General features: G+C 41.7%; 1 protein-coding gene across 2 annotated transcripts in view; it reads left to right on the top strand.

Moving 5' to 3' along the window:
• BCL11B (BCL11 transcription factor B) overlaps nucleotides 1-27955 on the top strand; it is a 90948-nt gene that overhangs the window by 38190 nt on the left and 24803 nt on the right. Inside the window, exon 3 of one of the 2 annotated variants that reach the window (XM_079308172.1) lies at nucleotides 4366-4581. The exons of the other annotated variant lie outside the window; for it this stretch is intronic. Within the exon in view, the coding sequence (XP_079164298.1) occupies nucleotides 4366-4581 (216 nt within the window). The remainder of the gene's footprint in view (nucleotides 1-4365; nucleotides 4582-27955) is intronic. 2 annotated transcript variants of the gene reach the window in all.

Genomic DNA, 27955 nt, shown 5'->3' with positions numbered 1-27955 from the left:
TTTATGCTTTGATTGTGGCTTTTGTCAGGTTCACCTAGACTTTTCCATTTTCCATCTGGGGTCATGTCTAATTTACCTTATTTTCTTCTTTGCAAGTTTAAAAATAGCAGAGAGAGAAAAAAAATTACTCTTAGTGGTGCATTGGAGTCAACATCACCTGTGAGCTACTGCCATATACAGGTTCTGAGGATATGCTGAGCCTGTTTAAAGCACGAGAACAAAATCTTCCTTTACCATCAGCAATGCAGATGTTTCATTTACATGGTGACAGTCCCTGTGCGTGTTTCACACTCATGCTATGTGCAAAACTCTCCTTTGCATCCGTGCAGAATGAATGCAGAATATATAATTGAGATCTGCAGTGCAGGTGAGTGATTTCCCAGTGCTGACCCAAGAGGAAAATCAAGCCTCACACATCATGTCAGGGATGTCCGAGTGACACAATTCTGCATGTGTGAGCCTGCTCTCCCCATCCAGATGGGATATTTGCCTCTAAGATTGCACTGCAGTTCCTGTGGTTTGCTTTCCCTTTAGTGCTGATTGTGGCTATGCCCTTTGTGGCAGTCAGGGGCTTGCAGGTGTGTTTTCTCTTTGTAACCTCTATGCAATGTGATATAGTTGATTCGATGTAGAATTCCAGATAGCAGCTCCATTCCTTTGCCTGTTGCTGTGTGGGCTGAGCAAAAACTCTAAGCACCACCTTAAGATTCTATCTGTCTCTATCTATCTATCTATCTATCTATCTATCTATCTATCTATCTATCTATCTATCTATCTATCTATCTGACCCATCTGTCACTCTATCTCTCTTTTTATCTTTCTTCATTATGTGTTTGTCTGTCACCTCTAACAGTTAAGTTGAAGAGCCCCCATCTTCATTTTCAGCTTTAAATAGACAGTTTATGGGATAAAAATTACACATAGGATCCCACAGAGAGAAGCTGAAGAGATGAAATGGGAGTATGTTCCTAGCAAACATGAGCTGAGTATTTTTGAACACAAGCGTTGCTTTTTTCTACAGCTATGAAGAGGGATCATGTACCTAATGGTGGACCCCTCCTTTTCTCCTTGCCTTTTCTTGAGGCCACTGGATATGATTTCCATCTTCATGATTTTCAACTTGATCTGATTCCTTAGGACTCTCCTGATTGTTAACAAAGAAGTAAACCTTGAAGTGGTAGCAAAGGGGAGCAGGAATCACATGATTTAACTTTGTTTAGAGGGGCAGACTTATGTCGCCTGATCTGGCAACTCTGTGATATTTGTCTCAGTTTTTGTCTTGGGAGTGCTGATGGTAATCCCTGTTCATATGTCAGAGACTCTCTTGGGCCACTCTTCTTCTCCCTTACCAATCCTTTCTTTTGTGATACTAGATTAGCAGTTTCTGGATTTCCTCAAATTTACATAAAATCATAGAATCATAGAATAGTTTTGGTTGGAGCAGATGCCTCTGCCATGGTCAGGGACACTTCAAAGACTCATCACACCTGATCTTGCACACAGCTCCCTGGGCAACTTTTTCCAGTCTCTCACTACCCTCACAGTAAAGATTTTGTTTCTAAAACTTAATCTACACCTACTTCTGTCAGTTTAATTCCATTGTCCCTTGTCCTATCATCACATATCCTGTAAAAAGTCCTTTACTGGCTCCCTTGTCCGCCCTTTTCAGGTACTGGAAGGCTGCTATGAGGTTTCCCTATAGCCTCTCTTCTACAGGGTGAGGACAAAGAAAACAACTTTCAGTTCCATCCATTCACTGGCATCTGGTTCATACCATTCTTCTGGTAAAATTGTTATGTACTTTGTTAAAACAGATGGCTGTTTTGTCCCCGGTAGCACTGTTGGGAGGCTCTTACAGGATCCCTTTGCCCAGATGGTGAGAAACCTCCTATTTGAGACCATTATTCCCTTTCCACACTAGAGATATGCTGAGTAAGATCTGGGAGGCCCTTCCTTGATGAGAGCTTTTTGCATCTTCATGCACACCTCAGGGCTGTGCAAAATGCATTAAATTGTCAATGACCATGTGGGACCCATCAGGGCTAGAGAAGAGGTGTTACTCTCAGAGTAGTGTTGTCTGCCAGGGCCCACAGATTTCCACATTAAAGCCCCATGCAGTGGAGTCGGATGGTGCTTTTGGTGGGCTTCATATACTATCTCTGTGGGATTATGTCCTTCAAACCCCATAGTAAGGCATCATGATATATAGAGGGCCAAGTGACTCCAAGACCTGTGCCCTTAGTCATGGTAAGACCACAGACACATCTCAGTGTAACTTGTAGCTGCCCTGTGGCTCTACTCTAAATCCCCATTTCAAGCTTATGAATTTCCAAGCAAGGACAAGTGCCCAGGCAGCTCAACACAGCCTAGCAAATTTTATTACATTAGGAATATAAGATAAGTCATTGGAGGAAATCTGTATTATTCTTTCCTTATTCCATGCAAAAAGCAAACATTATTCATACCTGTTACTGTGGCAGTAGAGTGGTGCCTACACACATAGAGTCCATGTCCAACATCAGTTTCCACTTGCACAGCACACCGTATTGCAGAAATGCAATGTAGTTGTGATCTGGATAGCAGTTATCATACCTGCTTGTATGGCACTTCCAGAGAGATCAAAGAGTTACAAAAGTCAAACAACAGAGCTCAAAAAAGAAAAGAAAAGTCCTTCCTTGTCCCACAAGCCACAGAGATGGCTTCCATTTAAAACCAGTCCTCAGAAAACAGCACAAATTTTATCCTCAATGCTTGAAGCTCAAGTATTTACACAGGGAATTTAGACTCTTCACTTGTGGTTTTGGCAAAAGCTTCACACAAATGTTTTGCACTGGTGGTCTCTTAGCCATTTAAGATAAACGCCAAAATCAAATGCAGTCCTTGCAGACTGGAGCACTGGATGCTGTGCCAAGGATGAAGTATCCCCATTTGCCTCACATGTGTAACTCTCAGACCAACATGCAGGCCTGGTTTCTGAACAAGGGCTCTCAAGTTGGAGAGACTCCCTTGGAAGATGTTGCATGTTTAGGGTCAGAAGGAGCATGGATAAATATTATTCCTTGCTGCCACGGTGTAGGTTCCTTTAGGAAATGTTTTTCTAAGGTTGGAGGGAACATAGATAAATATTTCTGCTTGCTGCCATGGTGTTTGCATCTATCTGCAAGGTGCATGCTCATTAACAGCCAGAGATGCCACCATTTAGAAAGAAAGCATTTGCCAGAAGGTACCCCACAATTAGCACACATATTTCCTGGTCTAAATACAGGGGGAAATTGTGGTTTCTGATCTACCACTGTGTGGTAACTGTTGGCAAATACCAACTTTTTAATGGCGACTACTCCACCACTTATCTTCATTTAGACAATGGGCTTGATTAGTAGCTACCCTTTAGTTAATAACTAAGTGGCAGGAATAGTTTGAAATGGAGGGGTTTGCATTCCCAAGGGATGGAAAGTAGTGCCGTTCACTCAGCTTCCCTTTAAACTCTGCTAGTTTGTGCCAGCCAAAAACTTGACTCCTGCATGATTCTGTGTGTGTGTGTCTGTGTTTGTGCAGGTGTGTGTCGATATTTAAGACTTGCATCTTAGTTTTTCAAAGTCACAGAGATAAGTTTGGACTAATGCCAGGAAGAGCAAGGATTTCCAGTGGAACAGGAGAAAACTCTTAAGTACAGCTTTTAAATGGCAGGCGAGGTGTTCCTTAGAGGGGTTAAAAATAAATGATAAGGTTGGAGGTTACAATATCATCTTTTAGCTACCAGGAAAAAGGTCGTTCCCTTCCTCGCAGGCTCAGTAGGGAATCAGCCTGCATAATCGGGGCATGCAAAATGCACAACTGGCCTCAGCTCAAGCGGGAAGGCAGCACATGGCCGCCAAGGCTTCCTTCTGGGAGCTCGGCTCCTGGCACCTCACTGAAGCCATTTGAGCTCTAGTCAGCGCACTTTGTCCGGGCTGGTGCGTGGAGGCCGCTCAGCAGCGGCTCGGCAGAAAGCCTGCGCGGTTTTGTGTCAGCCCAGTGCATTAACACAGCCATAAAACAATTATCCCCCTTTTGATTTGGTCCCTGAGCAAGTGCTGGTGGCGAAGCCCGCCGCCGCCGGCTCCGCGCCCTGCCAGGGCTGGCCGTCCCCCACCTTCACCCGCTCGTGCCCCACAGGCCTCAGCCTGGGTTTGCAGGTCCTCCAGGTCTCTTCTCATTCTTCCCCCACCCAGCGTGAGCCCGCCAGCCTCAGCCGGGCCTGGAGAGGGGTTCAGACCAAGCGTGTTGTGCGTTAGGCAGCCAGCCCCCACTTCGCTTGTTTGATGCCTCCTCTGTCCCTTCAAAATTAGATCCGACTGACAGTTTTTTCTATTGTTTTTTCTCCAGGGCCGTCCAGGCCTGCAAACCTGCCGGGGGCTCCCATAGCTGCCTCCTCCCACCCTCACACATCCGTGATCACGTCACCTCTCCGCGCACTGGCCTCCCTCCCGCCCTGCCTTAGCCTGCCCTGCTGTGGTGCACGTGCAGTCTCAGTTGGCGGGACTCAGACTGAGATTCAGACTGAGACGTCAGGCACATTTGGATGTCATTGTCAGTTGTCAGGTAATAGAAATACTTTTTTTTTGTCGCTATCTGAAGGTCAGTAGTGCTGCCAAGTGATGTCGTCTTTGCTGTGGGAGAGCTGCCTTTGCTGGGTCGCATGGGGAAGGCAGAGAAAATGCCCTAACCCCCACACCCCCACTTCCCTTCCTCCTTCCCTCTCCACCCTGGGAGAGGATGGGGAGTGGGAAAGGACATGCGACTCCCTCCATTTCCTCATCCCTCCCCTCCTGCCTGCCCACCCTCAGTTGTCACCTGCGGCCACTGCTGGGCCGTTTGTGCCATGTTGTGAACAAATGTCTGAGACTCCTTGCAGAATGTGATACCCCAGTATCAAGATTTCATCTCTCTAGGCTGTTTATTTTAAGCTTAATTGGATAACATTTAACATCTGAGGTATTTTTATTTCCTTCTTTTTTGCCCTTCCTCCTCAATCACTCATATTAAAGGCTCTCCTCCGCATCCATGTGCACGCAGGATGTATGCGCTCCATGCTGTTTTCTCCCTTGCTTTGAGAAAATGCTCCTTGGTAACTCACCATGCATCCCTGGCCTCTTACCCCATCAGATTTTCTTTTCCTTTATTCCTTTTGGATATCTGACTTTTATCACCACGAGGAGGGGAAAGTGATGTGAAAATGAAGGCACGCCAAGCTAGCCAAAGAGAACACGGACATATTGTCACCAGACCCCATCATTTCAGACCCAGTGATCTCTTTGAAATCAGTGGGTGTTTCTGAGCATGGCTCAGTTGCAAGGCTCGGTCTGTGCTGAACTGTGGGCCGGTGAGGTGAAAATGGGAAGGGTGTAAAAGAAAATACAGATGTGGCAAAATCCACAAATGTTTATGGACTGTCACTGTGGTGGGCCAAACCCCACAGCTCTCATTCGTGATAATGTGCGTGTAGTTATAATAAGGAGTTCCCTAAATGATGCTGGATAAGTAAAGCGTGAGGACCAAAGGATTCAGAGAGTCTGCAATGACTGTCAGGAATAAAGCCTTTGGGAAATGGCTCCTCATTTCTCACCTGAGCTGGCAAAACTTTGTTGTGCTAGCTTTTTCCTTCCACAAGCACTGGTACCAGTAGGCTACAGTATGCTGCATCTCATGAGAATGTTTCTGTACATCTCTCACTGATGTAATAAATATAAGGTTTTGCAAGAAATTCAAATTTGTATCTTGGAAACTCTTGGTCTTGCAAGATAAAATATTCTCAGGAGGAAGCTAAGAGCACTCTGTGAGGTGTTGTATAGACCCTGGGTGAAGCTCAGGGCACACAGAGAAGGCTGCTGGGCTGCCTGGAAGATGCTAAGCCTGCACCCATCCACCTGCACTGGAGCAAAGGCTCTGGGCTTGTAGCAATGTGCTGTGTGGTGAGGTGCCATCAGAAATCCGGGGTCTGGTTAGATTTCCTGTTCAAGGTGCTGCATGCAGTGTAGCAGAGGATGCTGTTTTAATCTAATTCTGCTTCATCAGCCTCGGCAGACTGACCAGCTGGACAGAGCCAGATGTCGGGACAGGCTCTTGCAAATGGTGAGCGTTGGATCAGAAGGTCAGAAACCTTCCCTGCCTTCTCTCCTCCCAGGAACCAGTAAACCAAACTGGTCTCATGTTTTGCTGTTCTCTCTCCTCACTGGTGCAGTATGCACGTGCGTGCCTTTGGGAGGCACGTAGTTGTAACACTGAACTGGATACCCTGGTTCCCTCTTGCTTCTGATGCCAGCAGCTAGTGGGAATGGAAGCAGTACACCTAAAAATAGAAAAGGAAACAAGGAATAGTTTATTAAAGAATGTGGGGAAGGTGAGGCTTTTGTACTTTGCGTACTTGGAGTTCTCACTTTGGAGTTCTGTGCTGTGAGTTTTGGGATTGCCTTTATTCTGGGAGAGCGATGCCAGCTCTGTGGAGAGGGAGAGCAGTTATCATAGCTTCCTGTAATTACTGCTGCAGTCTGCAACACTTAGAGAATAGGTTTTATCAAAGTGCATGCTACATGTTTATGACAGTATTGGTCAAGGTCTGCTTGAAAGAAACATTTTCTTCCCGTGAAAAAGGAGATTATGTCTACTTAACCCTTTCTTAGCTTCCATAGTATTCAGTGTATGTGAGCCTAGGCACGGCTTAAACCCTCGGCAAGGGTTATGGGATCTTTCTGTCACCCAAAATGTTTTGTGGAAATGATAGAAAAGTGAGTTCTTTGTGTTGATTAATAATCTAGTGACAATCCCTGCATTGTGCCCTCTTTTTAAATATAGACATTTACAACAGTCACTTGCTCCAGCTTTAGAGATCAGCTTGTCTCTCTGACTTGATTAGCCTTTTATTCTGTCAGCCCTGTTCTTGCTTCTGAGGAACTGGTTACTTCTTTGAACAAAAGCCATCAGCAGTTCCCGCCTCCCCTCATCCTTCATCATTTCTTACCTTTCCTGTTTTTCAGCATTTATTTAATTCAGGACCTGGAGATTTTCCATGCAATTCTCAAGCATACTGAGACTCTGATGGCTTGAAGTTGCAGGTACTCCAAAATCTTTGCTTGACGCTCACAATCCAGGCCCTCAAGAGTCCCTCACAGCAGTTTGTGCTGGAAAATCCAAATGTCTGGCTGCTGGTGGGGTTTGGGGTACACATGTGTGAAAACTGCATTTTCAGATTTTGGAAATCTCCAACCTAGAAAAGAGCAATTGTCTGGGATGCTGAGTAGTGTTCAGTCATGCTGTTCAAGTTGTGCTGCCTCATCCAGAGCTGTTAGTGATCTTTAGAAAACGTGCTGCTGATAGTTTCAGTCACAGCAAATGGTGCTGGGAGGTCTGCTTGGATGTCCACTGTGCTGCTCAGCCAGTGCTGATCATGGTCCTCTCTGTCTTTACTCAATTCTTTGTGTTCAAGGCACCCCAGGAGGAGAAATTTGCAAGTAAAGGTCCATGCTTTTTTATGTGATTTAAAAAAAATCTCTGCCACTGGTTCAACCTCTCTCAGTCTATTTATTTATTTATATATTTTGCCCCAGATGCTTTTGTCAGTTGAATTGGGTTCTCCCGTTCAAATGTTTTTAGTGCCTATTTAATTAGAAGTTGGAATAGAGTAATGAAATTCACAGGGTTGTGTAGCTTGGATCTAAAATATAAATGGGCAACGCATTCATTTTGCTTTACCCCTTGCCAGATTAGGGTGCTCTTTTTGAGCCTGCTTTTTATTTAATTTCAATGAATTGCAAGTGCTCAGAGTAACTGTAAAACACACTCAGTTTTTTTTGCATAACAGAGACATGCAAATGATTGTTGAGAGACATAATTATGTAAAGAAAAGTATATGCCTGTGTGCATGCACACATACACTGCAATGCTTTTTGTGGGGCTATTTTTTCACTATACATCTTCATAAGGCTCTTTTTATGATGCTGATTTATTAATATTGTACATTAAGGCTTAAATTGTCAAAGCTGCCTAAGAGATTTGGATGCCCATTTCCCATTAAAGTTAACGAGAAATGAGCATTGAAAATCTCAGCGCAGAAGTGCACAGCACTTTACAGTGTGTTCTCCAAAGAAAAAAGTCCCTGCCTTGAAGATACTATGGTGCAAAAGCCCCAGGAAGAGGATCATAATCAGCATAAGACAAAGGGAATTGTAATGGCACAGAGTAATTTATCCCCTGCGCCTGCATTCAGATATATACCTGGTCCAAATTCTTTGGACCTGGGCCTACTAGAGAGGGTTTTATATACCACTGTAAAGATAATTAAATGTGTCCAATACACATCTATTCATCTAACCAGTGAAACTGCTTCCTTCCCACATGTAGGCTGATGGAAGGAGGTGGAAAGCAATTATGATACTTAGTTGCATGTATAAAAACAGCAAGTGGGCATGGACAGCAGTGATTAATGGACAAGGCTGTGAAATTTAAGGTCTAAAATAGAGGAAGGCATGGGGCATATCTTGGAAGAGAGGAACAAGCTCCTGCTAATTCAAGGATTCAGCTGTGTTAGTCATTAGGACATTCTGAAAATCACAGTCATCTTGTAAAGTTAATATCAATTTACTTGGCTACTGAAATTCTACTTACTGCTTCATTTAACTAGTCTGGTGTTTTCTTGGCAGAGGTTAAGGTGGCAGTGAAGATAAAAGCAGTCCCTGTAACTAAACCGTAGGTTTTAAAAGAATACTTTTTCCTCTATTATATCACTGTATTCATTTTATGTTGGTTTTATAACTGGAGTCAGCCAATGAGGAGAGCCAGATTAGACCACCCTGCTGTAAAAAGCCTGATGCAATTAATACAGTCTGTCTAGAAAGAAGTATTATTTCAAAAACTTTTATGTTAATGATATGGTATGCACTCGGCACATTTCTTACTTGAACAAGAAGCAAGCTTTTGTTCACTCCAGACTGGATTTTATTAACACAGGAGGATCAATGGAAAACAAAACAGTAATCAGAGCAGAGAATGCAAACTCATCCAGCTAAAACCTTCTAACTCATCATGTCCCAGGACAATGGTTGATATTCTACTCTTCATTTTTTTGCTGAGTACAATCCCAAAAAAAAAAAAAAAAAAAAAAAAGAAAAAAAGAAAGAAAAAAAGATTCCTCTTTAGCACTGGGTGCTTTTTTGAAAGAAAAAGAGGAATTTGGTATAAGTGTCGGATGACAGACAAAGGTCTATAGTTTCCCTGAGAGCCTTTGTAAATGTATCTTTTCATTTTGCTGCATAAAGAAGAGGTTTGCATAAAATACTGTCTAACATTCAGAAAAGATGTCCCTATGAGTCATGGTTACATGTATTCATTTATTTATTTATTTTTGTGAAATATGTAATGCATGCTATAGTAGAATTGACTTTGTGGACAGTACTTAGAGAGTGCAGGGATGTGTGAGAGATGTATACACTAAAAAAGAGTAATGCATCAGTCTGAGTGCACAAATTCATCTTTACACCTATCTATCAATCTCTGTGTTCATTCATCTATCCAAGTATTAAAATCATATGTGACCTGCTGTCTATGCAGCTCCCTGTCTCACTAGATTTTAAAATCAGATCCAAACTCAAAATAGGTGGATCTAACACAGATTGTTTTTTTGGCTGAATGGTGTGTGTGTCAAGAGGCAGCAAAGAGATCTTAAAATTGCAAAGAGGTGACTAAAATGGGGGTGCTGCATGGGCAGGGTCGCTGGCAATGTGAGCATGGCTGTGGCTTTGTTCTGGACAGATGGCTGATCACTATAACTTTGTAAGTCCTAATTATGTCAAGTTAAGAACCAGCAGGAGCAACAGTGATATTTAAAGGTGCTTTAAAGCGGATGCTTGCCATTTCCGGACATCCCAGGAAAAAAGAAAAGCCCTTAATTGCAATATTAATGGGTGGAACTGAATCTGGGAGTCTTGGGACAAACAGGTTCAAGGCAACGTTGCCTGCAGTAAGGACAATGGTTCCAACATTGAGAGAGTTAACTCCATCACATACCACTACACTGAGCCCGAGAGTCTGAACTCTTCAAACGCTCCAAATGGAGAGCTAAATCAAAGAATCCTGTTTCAAATCCATCCAAGATGTTGCTGTTTTTCTCCTCTGACAGGAGAAGCATTTGGAAGTGCAGTTTCTTTCTTTTTTTATAGCTGTCTTAAAAAGGAGTTTGGATGTTTAGCACAGCTGGTGCTCATTACATTATGCACTATCAATAAAATAGCATGTGTAATTAATTTTTAATGCAGTGCTGTATGCAGCGCTTTAAAGCAGTTACTGTATGGGGAGAGCCGACACCGGTCACTGACATCAGAAATATTGAAATAGAGGGCTAGATTTTGCATTTTTAAAGGCTGTGTCTGAGAGTGGGGGGAAGGGTAATTCCCAGCCAGCAATTCTCTGGCCACAATCAAATTTAAAAATATAGGAACAAGATGGATGAAGGTGATTTTATAATTTGCTTATTGGAATGAATGAATTTTTGTCCTTTTGGAGTTTGCTGAGTGATGGCCGGATTAGGAAAGGTGACTTCAGAATATAGGTAAGGACCAGGGGAGCACACAGCAACAGATCCATATTTGTTAAAGCACAAAAAGGCTTTGGTGGTATCAGGTGGGAGATGAGGTAAAAAGGGAGCTTATGGGAAAGCAAGGGAAGGACATTTCTGTTCTATCTCATTGAACAGTTTTTTGCTCATTGAATTGTTTTCTTTTTTTTTTTTTTTTTTTTTTTGTTCATTGCAGGGCTTTTTCTTGTGCCTTGTTATGTCTTGTTGTTCCCATTAGTAATAATCCCATTTTTTCCACCTTGATTCATTAAACATTTGAGAGTTCTGATAGTTTGGAGGGGAGAGAATAGATTTGCTATGAAGAGGCACCACTGATGACATGGTTTGTGCTGCTCTGACAGAAGACCCAAACAAATTAGAGTCTTCTTTTTTCATGGCAGTACTTTCCACAAGACACCAGCATAAGTGAAGATTTAATTAGGCACGGTAGGAAAGGTTTGGGCACCATGATGACTCGCAGCAGCCATTATATCCAGAAACACCTTGGTTGACTGAAGGAGGAGCAGATCTCTTTTGGAAGTTGTAGCATGGTGTGTGTCCATGCTCAGCAAAGGGACAGGAAAGGCTTTCATGTTTCTGCAGCAGAGTGACTGCCAGGGATGGTTTGCAGGATGGGACCAGCCTCTTGCCTGCTGCTGCTGCTTTCCCATCCATTTTCAGAGAGTTGAATGCCTCTTGGTGAACACTTCCTTAAAGAGAAGAAATCAACTGCAGGAAGAGAAGGAAGGAAGCAATCACCTAAAAAGCGACAAAATTAGGGGTAGTGCCTGTCAGGTGCCTTGTCTTTGGGTTGGGCAATGCACCAGCTTCCTAAAAGCTGAATTTTTTCTGTTATTACATGTGCACAAGGCATAAATGTTTGCAATTATTCTTTCTTTCTCTCAGCAAATTGCCATTCATTTGTACATAACATATGCTAAACAGTTCACTTGTGCAGCCTCACCTGGCACATTCAGGATGGAGTTTCCTCCTGCCCCTTCAGCAGCAGCTTTTTGTCATCACTTTTCTTCTCATTTTCTGTCAGATTTGTGCGGATGTGTTTGTGTGTCTGAGCCAGGAAGTGAATTGGCCTGTTCAGTTTGTGAGAACAGATATAAATCTCTCATACACAAATGTAATGTTCAGTGTCAAAGGAAGTAGGGCAAGCTATGGTGTATGATGTAGGTAGCTGAGATGAGAACTGCTCTTTACTTCACAAGCCAGAGTGGGAAAGGTGGAGTGAACAATGAGGTGTTGTACATTTTGTATGAAATCACTTAATTTTATTTTATTTGTTTTAGAAGAATTGAATCACTTATTTCACTGGTGGCTCTGGTTTAGGTCAGAGAACTGCAAAAAAATTACCATGTGTCTCTCCAGAGCTTATTCAGAGGATCTCTGCTCCTTTGTTTTCTAAGTGCTTCATAAAACTAGATGAAAGGAAGGGTTCTATGCTCAGATGGGATGCTTTATGTTCAGAATGGGATTTGAGTCAAAGAAGCCATGCTGATGTCTCTCGTGTGTGCCCCACTGGGTTCCTGTGCTCTGCATGTTGGTCCTTCTTTCTGCTGAGCAGTAAACAGCTGAGCAACTGTTAGCAACATACTTTTTTATGCTGTTTGCCTTCTTTTGGACAGGCTTTTTCCAAGCCTTTTTGCAGTATATACAGAAATCAGGTAGGCTAGTGTATGGTACATGCCTTTTGTATCTTTACTGTTCTCTTGGTTTTGTCTTTAATCAAGCCATTTCTCTGGGCCTTCATTCCAGATAATGTAACTTGCCACAGCACAGGTTGGGTAAGCCAGGTTCAATGAGACACTGAAACATGCACTTGGACAGAACCAGGCAAAAATCCCACACAGCAAAGGCTTGCATTTTTTATGAATTCAGCTGTATGAGTCAGAGGTCCTGAGACTTCAGGAATGAGGTTAATGCAGGCACTAAGCAAGGAGATGGGGAGACAGTCACTGGAATTGTGCTATGAAATGGTGCCTTCTAAATTACTGTCTTTGCTATTAACATAAAGGGCCTCTGGTTAGAGAAGAAGTAGTTTGCACAATATACCTGAAGCTTCACTTCTTTTTTAAACACCTGGCTATTTGAAGCCAACTGTAGATGTATTATTTTCAGCACATCCCCTTGGCAATGTGAGAGGAGCATCCCATCCTTCCTGTGTGTCAGGCTGTCTCCTTGCATGTCCTGTATTGACCTAGATTACTTCACATGAGACACAGATCTAAACCTGATCCTTACATCTCTTCTATGGCTGCGTGACAAACGTGGAGCTCCCAGGGTGTGCTGTGCCATGCCAACAGTCCACTGAGAGATGGGGCTGCCTAGGGATGCTTGGCTGAGCATCTTCCTGTGAGGTGTTTCCTGACTTCAGTGGTGTAATGCTGTTCTGCCAGCAGTGAACATGGTCTGTGGAATTCCAGGACGTACAGAGGTTTAAGTAAGAATCAGAGTGTTGTTGGGAAATATATATAATTTAAAACTGTCCATGGTGATGAGAGTAAAACCCAAAAATTCATGGACTCTCATAAGACCTCAGAATAGCACCAGTGCCTTCTGCCTGCAGGGCAATGATTTTTTTTCAGTTAGCATCTTCTGACAGAATTTTGGGTTATTTTTTCATCTCCTCTGGTTGAACAGGGAGAGACTAAGTTAATTTATTATGGCACAGATAGGCTTATAATGTAAAGTATGTCCAAAGATTAGATCTGAGTGTTTATGGATTGATTAATCCAAATCCTTTATAAAAATGTGTAAACTGTTGATTAAACTGGGAATAAGACCATTGTGGACATACAGTGAGTACAAGGCTAGTGAATAACTTTACCTTCCTGTAAAACCTAATTAAAAAAAACATCAATCTTTTTCTATTTTTATTGTTTTCTCTTCAAATGGAACTAATTCTTCCACTGTAAATTTGAGGGAGAATCTTAAAGGCTCCATAGTCTATTGAAGTCAAACACTTCACTATCATTATAAATAGATACATAGAATAGTTGCAAAATGATCCTGTGAAATTTCTGTAAACTCCTTCCTAATTTCCTCACACTTTCCCTGCCCATTTTCCATGAAGAGTGCTGTGAAAGCTGCATCCGTGCTGCCCCTGCCTCTATCACCACTGTCACCATTCATTAGTGCAGTTGAGCACTCTTATAAATGTCTGAGCTCTTCCCATATTTAGAGCTCTCTAGCCAGCAGATCTTCCCTTCTGCTCTTCCTTTTTTGAGAAAAAACCCAACGGTTAGGCTTTTGAGGTGGGCTCTTGAGATATAATTTTAATTCAGTGACCTGGTATCATCCAGAGCTCTAAGGGAGAGCAAGAGTGTGGGAGACAGTACCATCACTGCTTAAATAATTTGCTCCCTGCCCTTTCTGTCTAAGTTTGTCAGGCTGTGTCTTGTGATTATAAACCGAGATTTCTTAAATTTGTATTCTCCTTAATAGGTAAAGATGAGTGAAAGTTGTTTTTCACTTTCTCCTCACTCTTTCTTCACAGATGTCTTTGCTCTCTGGGACTGGCTGGCACTGCTGGGGAGGTATTTCCCAGGGGATTTCATTGCCCCAGGGTTAGATTTCTCCATGTACACAGCAGCATGGAGCTGTATTGCATATAGCTCCCTCCCAGCAAGTCTCAGTGAGTCACCATCCTGCTTGCTGGCTGTCTGGAGGGAACAGGATGCTCTGTCCCAGGCCACCCTATCCATGGAGCTTTTGCCCATCTGCACCTTTCCCTTCCCCTGTTCTGTCCTAGACATTAATATTTCTTTCTTATTTTATGTGAAACATTTCAATTCTTTCATCAGATAGGTCCTTCATTCATTGCTGTCACTGAAGTCATAATTGCAGCACTTTTTTTTTCTAAAACACGAGTCCAAAGTGAAATTGTTCTTTTTAGGCTTTTTTTTTTTTTTTTTTTTTTTTTAACTTCACATTTTATAAAATGGAAATGACTGCTGAAAATAAACACAGTTTGCAATGTACAGACTTACTGAGCCAGCATGAGTTTCCTTAATAAGCTGGGGTATGTGTGTGTGCGTGCACGTGTGTGTTTTTCCCCTTCAAACCTTGGAATAAGAGTGCTGTCTCTTTAAATCCTAACTCAAACTTTACTGGCGATTTTACAGAGCCTGGTTTCATTTATAGTGGAGCCAGACTTGCTGTGTGAGAGCCGTCCGCATGCTGGAATTAGTCTTAAGCTTGCTTCTGTGGCGTTGCCAAATTCCATGTTTGTGTTTTATTTAGAATTCTTTTCACGGCCAGTCGAATCTGTTCAGGCACACATAGGCAGTGTTGCGCCCCATGGAGAAAATAAGCAAGTTTGCGTTTTCTTTGGCATAGGCCATGGCCACAAAAGACTGCGGTCTAAAGAAACATTTTTTAAAAGCTATTTTAACCCATAACAGATGTATAAAGTAGGCACACACATGCCAGCTTCCTTAGTTTTAATTAAAAAATAATTACGGCTTTAATGGGATGCTAGTGACAAATTTGGATGAATGGTGGGTGACATTATCTCAAGGCTTGCTTCAACTTATAAATTAGTGCGTTTCTCTTGGCCAGTGGTACAGATGAAATTAAATGAAGGAGCAGATTAATATTTCTTAAAGTTACATTGAACCAAATGAAAAATCCAATCAAATAAGAGCAACATGGTCCCTTCTTCCCTCTCTTCTCAGATCTACATTTGCATGAGATCACAGAACTTAAAGGAAAGGTTATTTTCTCTAACTGATAATTAATCTGGCCAATGATTAACTGGTTTAGGTTTTCAAGGTGCCTGTCCCTTTTGAAATTTTGCATTGGTAGCCACATTGCCAAATTACTGTGATTAATGTCAGCAGGTGCTTCCATTTGTAACCACATCTAACCAGCTAACGTGGTACCTTCGAGCCAGGAAATCTTAAATACAAACCCAACCCTACATGTTGTGTGTTGCAATGATTCTCTCTCCATACCTTGGCTAACTGGTGGTGATGCTGGCTGTGATTTCTCACATCTTTAGGCTATTTTCAATTTGGGGCTTTTAAGGCTCACCAGAACTGGGCTAGATGCACAGGCTTGCACAGGTAGCAACAGTTTATATTTATGAAGAAATAAACAAAGGAGTAATAAACATGTAATGAGCTAACCCCAGATGGTATCTCTGCTGTTATTAGTCAGGTGTATGTAGAGTTGGAGAACGGAGATTGAAGGATCAGCATCAGTGGCTCTGGATATTGAAGGAGAGGTTGGATGAGTTCACTGGAAAAAGTGTCTTCCTCCTTCCCATGCATCCCACCCATGGACACCCTGAACAGATGCTGAGAACAAAGGCGATAAAGTAGCACAGCTTTTCAAGGCGTGCAGCAGAATCACATTTCCTCCAGACCTGCTTGTCCCACCCTGGTGCTCTCCAGCAGCAAAGGCAGCCCAGCGTGGGATGGGAGAGCAGATGATCAGCTTTACGATCTATGGCACCAGCAGATGAGGATCATTTTGGTTTTGGATGGCAAAACCCTGTTTCCTGTTCTCCAACATATTCTTTCATGAAACTTCTCATCTGCTTAACATTTAGCTCCCATTGTAAAAGACAACCCTGGAATGCTGCTGATAGATGTAATCTAGATGGTGGGAACTCTTCTTCACTTAGGCTGTGCTAGTTTTCTCTAATGAATATGTTGAAATGTTTCCTTAATAGAAAATAAAAGTGACTTTTGGGAAAAAACAGATTAAGGAAAGAGAGAGAGAGAGTACCAGGTGGTTGGTGGATAGCTGTGCACCTTCCTCACCATCAGTCCATTTATCTTGTGACTTACAAATGTCTTGCTACTAATTTCCATGCATATATGGAAGGGTCCCCCACGTTTCTTGCTTAAAGCCATCTGCCATGTTAGGATGGGGAAATCCAGCAAGAGGAAGCTGTGCTGCTAGGTTTGAACCAAACCTGTAGAATTTGAGCTCTTCAGGGCAATCCATTTGATCCCTCAGGGATGGCAGTGTCTCTTCATGGTGTACAGGACGTCCATTGCCTGAAGCTGAACCAAGCCAGTCTCTCTAAAGATACAATTCTTAGGCTTGTTTAACTGTAGCAAAAGAAAGATTTTCCTTCGTTAATTGAATGAGAATTTCTGTGGTAACATTTTCCTGAGCTTGAATTCCTCATGAGTGAAAATGAAGCTCCAGCATTAAAACCATGAGTCATGCAGTGCACATGAGACTAATTTTTGCATTCCTGGAATTTTTGGACGGGAAACATTACATTCATGATAATCCTTTCACTTATACCTTATTGCTAAAATAATCCATGAGGCATTCTGCAGTAGAACCTTCTGCTATTTGGTTACAGTTGAGGCTTTGAAAATAGCACCTGAAAGTTTTTAGACTCCTGTGTGTCAGTATCTCAATTTTCTTCTTATATTGATGCACACAGGATGGTCTGCCATCCTTTTTGTTTGCTCCTTAGGATGTTTTTTGTTTAATAAATAAGGCTAATTTGATTTGTTCTAATCTGTCTCAAGTACCTAATTGCTGCTGTAGAGAAAGATTAATGTCCAGTTGAAAGGATTCCATATCTATAAATGGGAACTGAAAGCAGATGTTAGTTTGATGAACGTGTGCTGCCCATTCCTTGCCTGCACTGGCTCAGACAGCAAGCTGCTGAGAGACTGCTATCTATCAAAAGAGAGATGTTAGATGCCAAACACAGTTCAGTGTCACACACCTATCATGAGCAGAGTGAACAGTTAGCAAATAAAATATCCCAGGTAGGTTTCTCTCTGCTTGGGAAATATCTATACACAAGACAGTGTTATCCTCAAATTGTCAGAAGTACTTGACAAGCCACAGTTCAGGGGAAGGCACTGTGAACTGATGACAAGAAGGACTTTGTTTCTGAGTTTTTGCTCAGGGACTAGTGTAGGTATATTGTCCAAGGGCTGGTAAGTTCAATTTCTAGTGCATTGTGTACACAGTGCTGATTATGAAGTTAACTTAACCCCTGATAAAAAACACCAGACAAAACCAAACCAAAGATGATGCTGGTGTCTTTGCTATCAATGGTCTGTTCTCCTGGAACCTCAGTGGGGCTCTACATACAGCAGCAAGGTGACAACAGAGAAGACACTGGTTTTTCAAGATTTTGTTTTCATTTGGGGTGTAACTATAAAAATTATAATTCCAAATAGGACTATTTTTTTTAAAGACAGTACTGATCTGAATGGTGAGACTTTTTCAGTTAAAGCAACTATGCTTTACTGATGCAAAACCTGGCTATTCAGATTGTTCTGGATGATTTTCCCTGACCTATATATTTATCTGACTGTACTATGATGTCAAGATATAACTCAGAAAATTACTGGAAATCAGAAAGTGGACCAAAATAAAGCAAATGGTAACTCTCTTTCTATTAGGAAATATTTTCAAGTTACTAAGAAACAAAAGCTGCTTTTTGTCTTCCTTAACTTCTCTTTCTCCACCCTCTTCTTAGCTTTTATTTTCATATGGGGAGAAAATGTAATTTGGGCAAATATGACTATCCTAAATTAAGCTGATGAATTACTCATGTAGCTGATATCATTATTGGTCAGCCTGTAGTGCAAGGCAAACTTCATTTGTGAGGAGAAATCATAATTGGGGCACAGCTGACCATACAGTCAGCAATATATGTTGCAATTTCTTTTTATCTGGTCTCCTGTCTGGTTGCTCCTACATCTTTACATGGAGTAGGAGAAAATATATTTGAGAAAATGTTTGAAGGGAGATATCTTTTATAACATGGTGACTGCCTTCAATACAATGAACTCGGCCTAGAGAAAAAGCAAAGAGTGTGTAATTTTTGCAGGACAGGGCTTGTCTGCAGTATTTTATTGTTTCTGGAAGTGGTCACTTGAGCAAGCACACATGTGCTATGAGTAAGTATTGGTTTTCTCTGGCTGCTTCTTAGCAGGTTTTCCTCTGAATAAAGGTGTGCCTGGCCCTGGGCAAATTGTGGATCTCCCTCATGTTGGCAGTGGGAAGGTGTAATGGGGTTGGGAGCTTCATGTGGTGCTCATAGCTCAGTGCACACCTCAGGCTTAGCATCAGGAATCTAATGTTTGCTCTGCATGGACAAATACTCTGTTGGCCTTACACAACTGCAGGCATGGCTGTAAGGTTTAATCATGCATCTAAAATCAAAGGAAAACACCGCACAGGGAGTGTTCCTTGGAAAAAGCAGCTTTAGGAGGCCAAAAACAGGCTCTCTTTACAGGTGGAAGAAAATATAACATTCTTGTCTAGGGATCCCCAGTGATCCCAGTGTAAGGACCCTGTATCTATTAAAATAGGAAAATCCAAGTTGAAAAATATTGTGAGAGAATTAGAGAATTTACTGTATGCTTTCATTGTTATCCAGTGAAAAGCATTGATAAGAGAAGAAGATTCTTGCATTTCCTGTCGTATTCCCTATGATTTGGGAAATCTAAATCCAAGCCTCTGTTGAATTTTCTCTGTGATCTTGGAAAAGTTCTTTAATTTCTCCATGGAATGCCTCCCATTTCAGTAAGGAATTCCAAGTCTTCACTCTCAGATGGAAATATTTTGAGGATAAAGATGTGGAAGTTTCTGAGGTGCTCAAATACTAAAATAATAAAAAGCTACTGAAGTATATAAAATGAATGCAAATAATTTAGGCTAATTTTTGATGAATTGCTCGTCCAGGGTTTTATTGGATGTGATGTAAATGAGTCTGAGGGCCATTGATAGTGATTGATGTTTATCCAACTGTTACTTTATTTAAAACACTCACAAATATATAAGAGCTACTGCTGTTACTCCTCTCTGTGAAAACAGTGGATGAAATTGTGCTCTCAGGTATAGCAGCTCAAGACCATTGCAAATTAAGCCACTGGAAATCAATGGAGTTGCACATTTGTAACTGAGATCAGAATTTGCCTTGGCCTTGTGAGGTGCTCTGTGTGTTAATTCTTGCAGCTGAAACTGGAAGAAATGGCTTTTTTTATTACAGCAGTGCTTGAAGAGACCCCACGAAAGTGAGACGTACATATTAGAGGCTGCCAACAGCTAGTGGCAGTTTCAGCCTAATAAACTGGAAGTAAATAACTTGGTGATTAGCTGGAATTGGCAGGCCACTTAAACACAGCACTGACTGGGTACATGGTTTTCCCTGTTCACACCTTAATACTATATAACAGCATGGATGGATGCCTGGAAGATATGTAGCCCTGAGAAGAACTTGCTCTGAATCTACTTTTACACTTCTATTTGTAAATAATCTTAATGATAACAACAACAACAACAACAACAGCAAGTACTTAGCTAGAAGTTTTCATTCCAAGAAGGCCAGAGCACTTCTAATTTGAAGAGTGAGTAAACAATAAACAAATGAAAAAATGAAATCCAAGTAATTACATCAGGGATAGTAGTTCAAGGGATGAACTAGGAAGACAGTGGAAACTGGGTTTTCTTGCTGCTGCACCCACCACACCATCTCTCTGTGAACTGTGGCTTCAGTGGGGATCAGGCAAACAGTTTTGTGGATAAAGCAAGCAGTGCAAGAACCTAAACAGGATTATTGTGAATAGACTTGTATATTCAGAGAAATTGAACCCATGGAGATCCCCTCTAAGAAGAAATATGATCAAAGAGTGAGGGAACAAATGAACTCTTCTAGGGCAGGACATAGATGAAGTCCATGGAAGTTATCTGGAGAATCAGCTGCTATTGATTCAGTAAGCACTAGGTCAGGTTGCTTGCTCCCTGACTGCTGTTAAATTGTATTTCAGGAGACAACAGGGCATTTTGGCAAGGCAGTAAGAGAAAGTCTGGCACAGTCCATTCCTTTTTGCAATTGCCATGCTCTTGTCTCAATTCTCTCACATCTTACTACCATAAGTAGCCAGAGAAGATTCTGATGCAGTTGTCGTTTGCCACCTTTATAAGTCCTACTTTAAGTTCTAATGAACAGACTCACTTTAACATTTTGTTTCTCTTCTGGATTACTTTACTTTTTCCTTTGTGGTACTGAGGTTCCTGCTGCAAGGAGGAATTCCCCTGCCCTATGCAATAAAATTACCAGGCTGGGTTAGAATTGTGATCCAAAAGAGAAAGGAAAAAAAAAATACTCAAACAGTGCCAGGTTCCCTGACAGAATTAAAACTTCACAGAGTTGTGTCATTCCTGCAGCCTCTTCTTTGCAGTTACCCATCCCTCTTAGTCATTTCATTAGTCATTATTTTTGGAAAAGGGTGTAACGATCTGTTTTGATTGGAAAGCACCAGGGTAAAGTGTCCAGCTTTGTTACTTATAGTGGTCATCTCATTGGCATATAGATTTCTTAGGATCTAGGCTACATATAGGTCAGAAAGTGTAGTGCTTCTTGATTGCTCTGCTCTCTGAAGTATAGAAATTTAGTGGTTTGGAAGTGGAGTGATAAACCTTAAAAATGCTGCAACTTGCCTGAGATTGTGTAGCATAGTTCATCTTTGTGGTTTCTCCTAATCAGCCCTCACAGGTACGTATGACCATTTTACGGGCAGGAAAAAAACAAAGGGCTTGGGCATAAACTTAGTTAATAAGTTCCCAGCCTCTAGAAATCTGGTCTGGTCACGTTGCTACATGAACAAAAGGCACAAAATGAATTTACTGTTGAAAGTGGTTTGCTTTGGGTTTGGATTAGGCCCATAATCCAGGTCAGCAGTTATCAAATTATCTTGCAGAAGGTAAGAGTATTTTGGCCCAAGGTAGTCATGACAGACATACATCTACAATTCTTGCTTAGGCATGGAGATACTGGAACATTTTGGATCAAATAATGGGTTTTAACTTTTACTGTAATTGAGAACATGAGAAATAAATTAAAAAAAAAAAAAAAAAAAAAGAGAGAGGACCTGAAAGATTTAAATGCAATTAATTTTATTTTGGTGAGATTAAGTATTTAATACCTGGTGCCTGCTAAAAAGGCTAACCATTGTTAGATTGTCACACAGTGTCACACTTTAGAGTGTGAGTCTCCATTTTTGAAGAAGCCAAGAATCCATAATGGCTGTTTTTTGTGACTTTTCTTCATTTCTTCAGCCTGCTGGGCGAAAGTCATGTCTGTGTGAAGGTGGTGTGCCCGGGACTTTGCAAGCAGACATGAGCTTGCTCTGCCCATGCTTGGAGCCAACTGGAGCGGAGCCAGGGCGCAGCGGAAGCGCTGCAGCTGCCTGGGCCAGGATGTGCAGCCCCAGCAGCTCCTCTGCAGGGCTGCTCAGCTCAGGCTGGCCTCTGCTAACCACAGCTCCTCTGCATTGGTGCTGCCTCGTGCCTGGCCAGGCTGGAGTGCAGGCAGGGCGAGCCTCTGTCAGCCTGCCAGCTGCTGTGTAGACATACCCTTCCTCACCATAGGTACCAGCTTCTCAGGCTCTTAATTTTCGTTGAAGTCAGCATAAGCAAACGTTAGTCATCTTGAGCAGCGGCTGCCAAAGGAGGTCCTTTGTGTAACGCATGGATTTAGCCATGTAGGCACTGACTTTGTGTTACTCATGTTTGGTCTGCCTTCTCCCAGGCCTCTCCACCTTCTTGGTCACTGTCAACCCTCTTTCCTGCCAGCTGCTCCAGCTCTGTAATTGCATCTGACTGCAGTGATATAGTTGTCAGCCCTGAAGAAATCTCTAGATTTTTTTGCTACCCTCCCTCAGGCGAAGCAGTTTACCACCAGCCCTGAGAGGCTGGTTTGGAGTCTCTTGAAGTTGTTGATATTGCCCTCTCTCCTCACCTCGAAGAAGGGAGTGGTGATTTAGCCAGGAGCGAACAAGTGACTTCAGCAAGCTGGTGCTTCTTCCCTAGGGAGTATAATAAAAGTTTCACCCTACAGGGTACAAACTATGCTTTGCTGAGTAAAAACAAAGAGTAAAACAGAAATTGGTGTTGGCTCATGTTTCCAAGTTGTCTGAGCTCGGATTGGTCGCTGTAATTCAAGGAATTGTAGATGCATGTTTTATGTTTCCTATCTGTTACTAATTCATTAATATTCTTTCCTTGGCTTCTTGCTGTGCAAACCTGAACTTCATGGTGATATGAAAGCTTGAAACTACCCAGAAAAATTAATCTTCTTTCACTTTTTCAGGTAATAGCACTAGTGCTCTGACAAAACCCCACATACCTACATATGAAACTGTGTTCTGCTAAAGTCACCAGAAACTTCTTGGTGACTTCTGTAAGTTTTTCATAAGGATTTGTATCCTAAGAATTGAAAATAGCAAATGTTCACTTTGCAAAAGTATAAAGGTCTGAAATGGTGGGGTTTTTTTCTACTGGAATGAAACCCAAATGTAGAGATTTCTGAGAAATCACGCTTTGTTCTCTGTTAGGCAAACACAGTATTTTATATCTGATGACTTTTGGGTAAGTATCAATAGTATTTCAGCATTTTTCTCTCACATGATTTGCAGTCTGACAAGAGGAGTTGAACATGTGGCTCAGGACTACTTAGAAACTCTCTCAGTCTTTCGGATGAAACTTCACTGAAACTCAGTTCTTTACTCAGGTTATATTAGCTGTCAAGAATCTTTGGTAAAAATGTTCTGAGCAGCTCAAATTTGTTGTCTTCTAACTTCTTTTAACTTTAACCACGTCATATCTGTAAGATAGTATCTGTGGTGTTCTGTGAGAAGAAGTAGGCTTTACATGTTGACTAAATTATTTGGCTGGTACAGTTATCATCAAAGATTTTTTAACATGATAGACATAAGAAAAGCCTTCCAATTGTCTCTCCCATGTCCTGAGTATCCATCTAGATTACAAATAGGATATGAAAGTCCAGACATGGGTCATTCAGCCCTGGGGTGTTATGGATGCCCTCTTAAATCTGTGCAGAAAGCAGTGGAAACATACCTTGTAGGGTGGATGCACTTCACAGTTGGAGGGAGGTAACCTAGTTTGTCAGCTATCACAAAACACTCACTTCATTTCCATTGCTACAGTTTTGTCTAGAACTGTTGAAGCCCTGCAGGGTCCAGTTCACAAGGTTGTATGTGAACTGAACCCTGCTCTCAGGTTGAGGAAGGGTGGGTGGAGAAGCAAACCTTTCAAGATTGCTTAGAGGGATGAATCTGAGAAATTCACACCTTCAGAACTCCTCTTGTCTTCCTCTACTCACAGGAGCACTGAGCCCTTTTGTACTCTTTACTCAGGACTTTGAAGTGATCCTGATAATTCTTTCCCTCTTCTTGTGTTTCTGTCTTTCTTTGCTGAGTCACTCACACACTGTACAGTGCTTTCCTTCAGGGCCCTGGGTGCTGCCACTAATTAACTCCTGCACTGCTATAGCGCATTCAGGATCCCATGCTCTAGGTTACCTCGCTGCTGGTTTGATCTTCTCTTGGTAATTCACGTGTGGAATCTGTCTCTCTACCCAAATGCATGAGAAGTGTGGGTTATTTGTTGTAGGAAATACAGTAGGATACAGTTCTGCTCAAACTACTGAGAATATTCACCATTGTGAGTATTGTGACTCGTTAAGGTTAACTGCAGCAACATCCGCGTGTGAGAAAATGCCAGCCTAAAATCCAGAAGGCAAAATGATATTAATATTGCATACCCTTGATGTGGCACATGCAAGGACTCAGTAGCATTATTAATTCACAGCTGTGCCCCTATCAGTGTCCTCTTCTTTAGCATTCATAGTAATTTAAAACTTCATTTCAGTGTTTGGCTGTTTTCTGTTCTTGCTTACATCCAGTTGATTACTGGGAATTAAATTCTTGTAATGGCAAAACATCTCAAAGATGAGATAATAAAATAACAGGATTTTGTGTATGCTTCCAATTACCTTAATGAGTTTATATATTTTCTCTTTGGCTGTAGAGATGTTTTAATGTGGCTCCTCAGTTTGGCACAAAGTAACTCCCTTTCTTTGCTACTTCCTGTAGGTATCCTAAAAAGAAATAATCCAAGCCTGTAGAGTGCTTTACCTGCATGGTCCAGGTCACTTTTCTCACAGTGACAGTATAATTTCTCTGTTTAAGTGCAGTACAGAACATGTGGCTTTGAACATGTGGATTTTGGTGAAAGAGAAAGAGATCTCCTCTCCCTTGATTGCTAGAAATAGCAATAGCACAGAGTAGTCAAAATATTTCAGTCTCTCATTCTAACTGTGTTTGAGAGTGCCTGTGTTTCTTGTCCTGTTATCATTGCAGCAAAGAATCCCCCACTCTTGATAGCTTTTTTTGGTGCTTTTTGCAAAGATGAGAGTGAAGAAGTAAGGGGGAGCTCTTCCACAACAAATATCGCTTCATTGCTCTGGGATCTTTTGGAAAGAAAACCTTTTTATATTTTTAAAATTTATATTCCAACAGTTCTTATTATTAAGATATTCATTCTTATAAAGGGATGTTAAATAATTAAGCCTGTGGAAGGGGCAACATCAACAAATGCTGGAATATATTTAAATAATGAAGAACATCTTTAATTTGTACATGTAAAATAATTGTGGGCCGATGGCAGGTTAAGCATTCATATTTATTAAAATGTACTTGCCTCTGCTTTAGAGGAAGGAGGTTGTCATTTTATATACTCTCCTTCAGCCTGAGACACTTCAAGACTTCCTTCTCTTCAGTCAAAAAGAATCAATTATGCATTGCGGTTACTTTCCCCCAAAATACATTGATTGCTTCATTTTGCTATAGCTGAGAGCACTCAAGTAATTCCTTTTATACAGAAGGGAAGAGGGGTGTGAAAATTACCCAGTCTGTAACCAAATAACCTGGCCTTTAGTAAGGATTCCTAGTGATTCAGAATATTGACAGCAATCAGGAGTCCCAGGCTGTTGAAACTTCCCCTCTAATTGAACTGGGAAAGGTAAACCAGTTTCAGTGCTCCGCATGCTGTAATTGCAATAATTTAATTTAGCTATTTAACCTGTAATTCAGTGGTATTTATTAAAGAGCATAGGAGAAAATGAGGCCATTAGGAGCCAGAGATGAATACATTGAAATGAAAATGAACACTTCTAACTGCTAGTTGACCTTCGTTTTGTAGCAGTTTTTATTAGGCTGGTCACGGTAATTACTGGGACGTGAATCACGAAGAAAAGTGAATAATTCTGTAATGAACATTTTTATTCATTATCTCACATTTTCAGGAATCAGAAAAGTATCATGTAAAAGTATCTCCAATGTCCTCCTTTTGTTTGTTTTTCAAAAAATAATGGTTTGTGGACAATAGCCCGGTGCAAAGCATCACTCCAGAGTGAGGATTTGAGTTGGGCTGAATTGATGGGCCTGCAGCATTCCCAGTGCAGTGTGTACGACTGCAGAACATGCTCAGAGAGACTGAGAGCTTTGTAAATCAAGCAGAAATCATATTAGTAAACACACAACGTGCTGGTCACCCCTGTTAACACTCAGGAGGGCACATTTTGGGTCAAAAATGGAGGTATTGAAACTTCCCAGTGATTTCAGTTATTTGCCCTGTGCTTTCTGAGCTTGTGCTTTTTACCCTGGCTCCTGCCAAGGAGTACTCTTCGGAAGGAGTCTTTCTGACCATCAGTGACCTGTTTTGGGGAGAACAGTAAACATCTGTGGAGGCTTCCAACTGGTTTTTGTAAGACAGGAATGATGCATCTCCCAACACCACTGTATGAGCCACAGAGCATCCTCTATTCCTCTTCTGCTTTAGCCCACTCCAGCATTTCCAACACCAGACTAGCTCTGGAGCACCAAGCTGCATTCCCAGGGTTTGCCTCAGAGGAGAAGAACAGGAGAGCAGGAGTGGGTGGCTCTGCTGCTTGCATGGCTCTCTAGGACTGGCATCTCTGGGGAGCAGGATCAGCACCCTGTGAGGAGCCCTCGTGCTCCTGGCATGGTGCTGTGTGACATGTCACACGGTCTGCCAGGCCTCCTGCCACCACAGCCCTGCTGGCCCTGCTGTCTCATTAAATCTGCTTCTTTGCTGCAGCAAACTGTTTGGAGTTAGTGCCTCAGCAAGGAGGAGAACGGGCAGTGCTTTGGCAGCTGTGCTGTGGTTGGTGCTCTGTTCTCTGCTCTTGAACGCTCTCATGTAGTGTTCTTGTTTTCTTTCTAGTTTTATTAAACATCATCCTCCATAGGGACCTGGCCTCCTTCACTCCTGTAGTTCACAAGACCTGGAAAGAGTTTTAATTTGGTTTTGTGTTTTTCTTTTTTTTTTTAAAACAACTAAAAAATCTCTCTAGTTTTGTAAATTACTGCCCAATACCATGAGATGTAAGTTCAGAGAGACCAGTGTGGTGAGCAGGGTTACTACCCAAATCCCTGCACCTTATTTACACTATTCACAGCCACAGTAATTCTAACAGAGACGAGGAGGGTGAATTTATTGATTGCAATTATTCACCCTGAAGAGGTTGTTAATAGTTTCAGGTTTAAAGCTCTTTGTGCTGGAGATGATTTCTGCTAAGCATTCTTGTCTCTATTTAAAAGTGGCCAATAAACCTACACTAAGAAGCAGTGATTAAAAACTCCATCTGCACTAACCTCTTAATTTCCTAAAGTATGTGTTTTCTTACTTGAAACTCTGTTTTTCAGCCTGACTTTGAAAAGGAAGATAGGTCTTATTTAGCTTTAAAGTGTCCCTATGATGCACATTCCCAAGATAGTTTTCCTAATTTCTTCTGCTGTCTTTACTTTAAACAGATCTCAGTCCCTCTGGCAAATCTCTCACTGGGACTGACATTGACTTGAGGTTGTTATTCAAATGGCTGAGGCTATATTGTGTGGGTTTGAGGTGATAAAAAATGATGGAGTTATAAGGGTAAGATGCGAATACTTTCAACATTCACCTGGGGTCAGAAATTGAATGTAACTTAAAACCTGAGGTTGGAACCCAAATGTGCTTGCTTATGGAGAGGCACCAAGGAGATGGGCTAAAGAAAAGGAATGTGATGTTTTCCAGCTGACTGATTTTCTTGCCATATCCCCTTATCTGCAAGCTACCTTTTACTGCTCAGCCTAGAATCCCAAACTGGTAAAGATGCCACTGTTTGCACCAATTCTCTCAACCTGATACTGACTTAAACTCTATGTCACCAATGAGTCCAGGCTCTATACTTGCTGAGGATTGGAAAGCACTCACTCCCTTGGAATTTGGCAGTGTGATCTTAGGGTGGTTTGCCAAGTCTTTTGTGGGGGGTTTAGTTACCTATGACTAATTTTCTTTAGAATACTGCCACATTCTTTTGGGCCTCTGTGGCTAAATGGAGATGTACAGATGCATGTCTGACCAACCCCATTCAGTGATCAGAAAACTTAATCTTGGTTCAATGTAATAGAGTTACATTTTATTACTAATAGTTTTCAACTGTGGTGGCTAGTTGGCAATAACAGATGATATGTGAATGCTAACTCAGTATTATCAGGATGG

The sequence above is a fragment of the Erithacus rubecula genome, assembly GCF_903797595.1.
Source record: "Erithacus rubecula genome assembly, chromosome: 6".
In the NCBI taxonomy this organism is placed as follows: domain Eukaryota; kingdom Metazoa; phylum Chordata; class Aves; order Passeriformes; family Muscicapidae; genus Erithacus; species Erithacus rubecula.
Note: the sequence above shows the minus strand (reverse complement) of the source record. Positions and strands in the feature narration are given on the sequence as shown.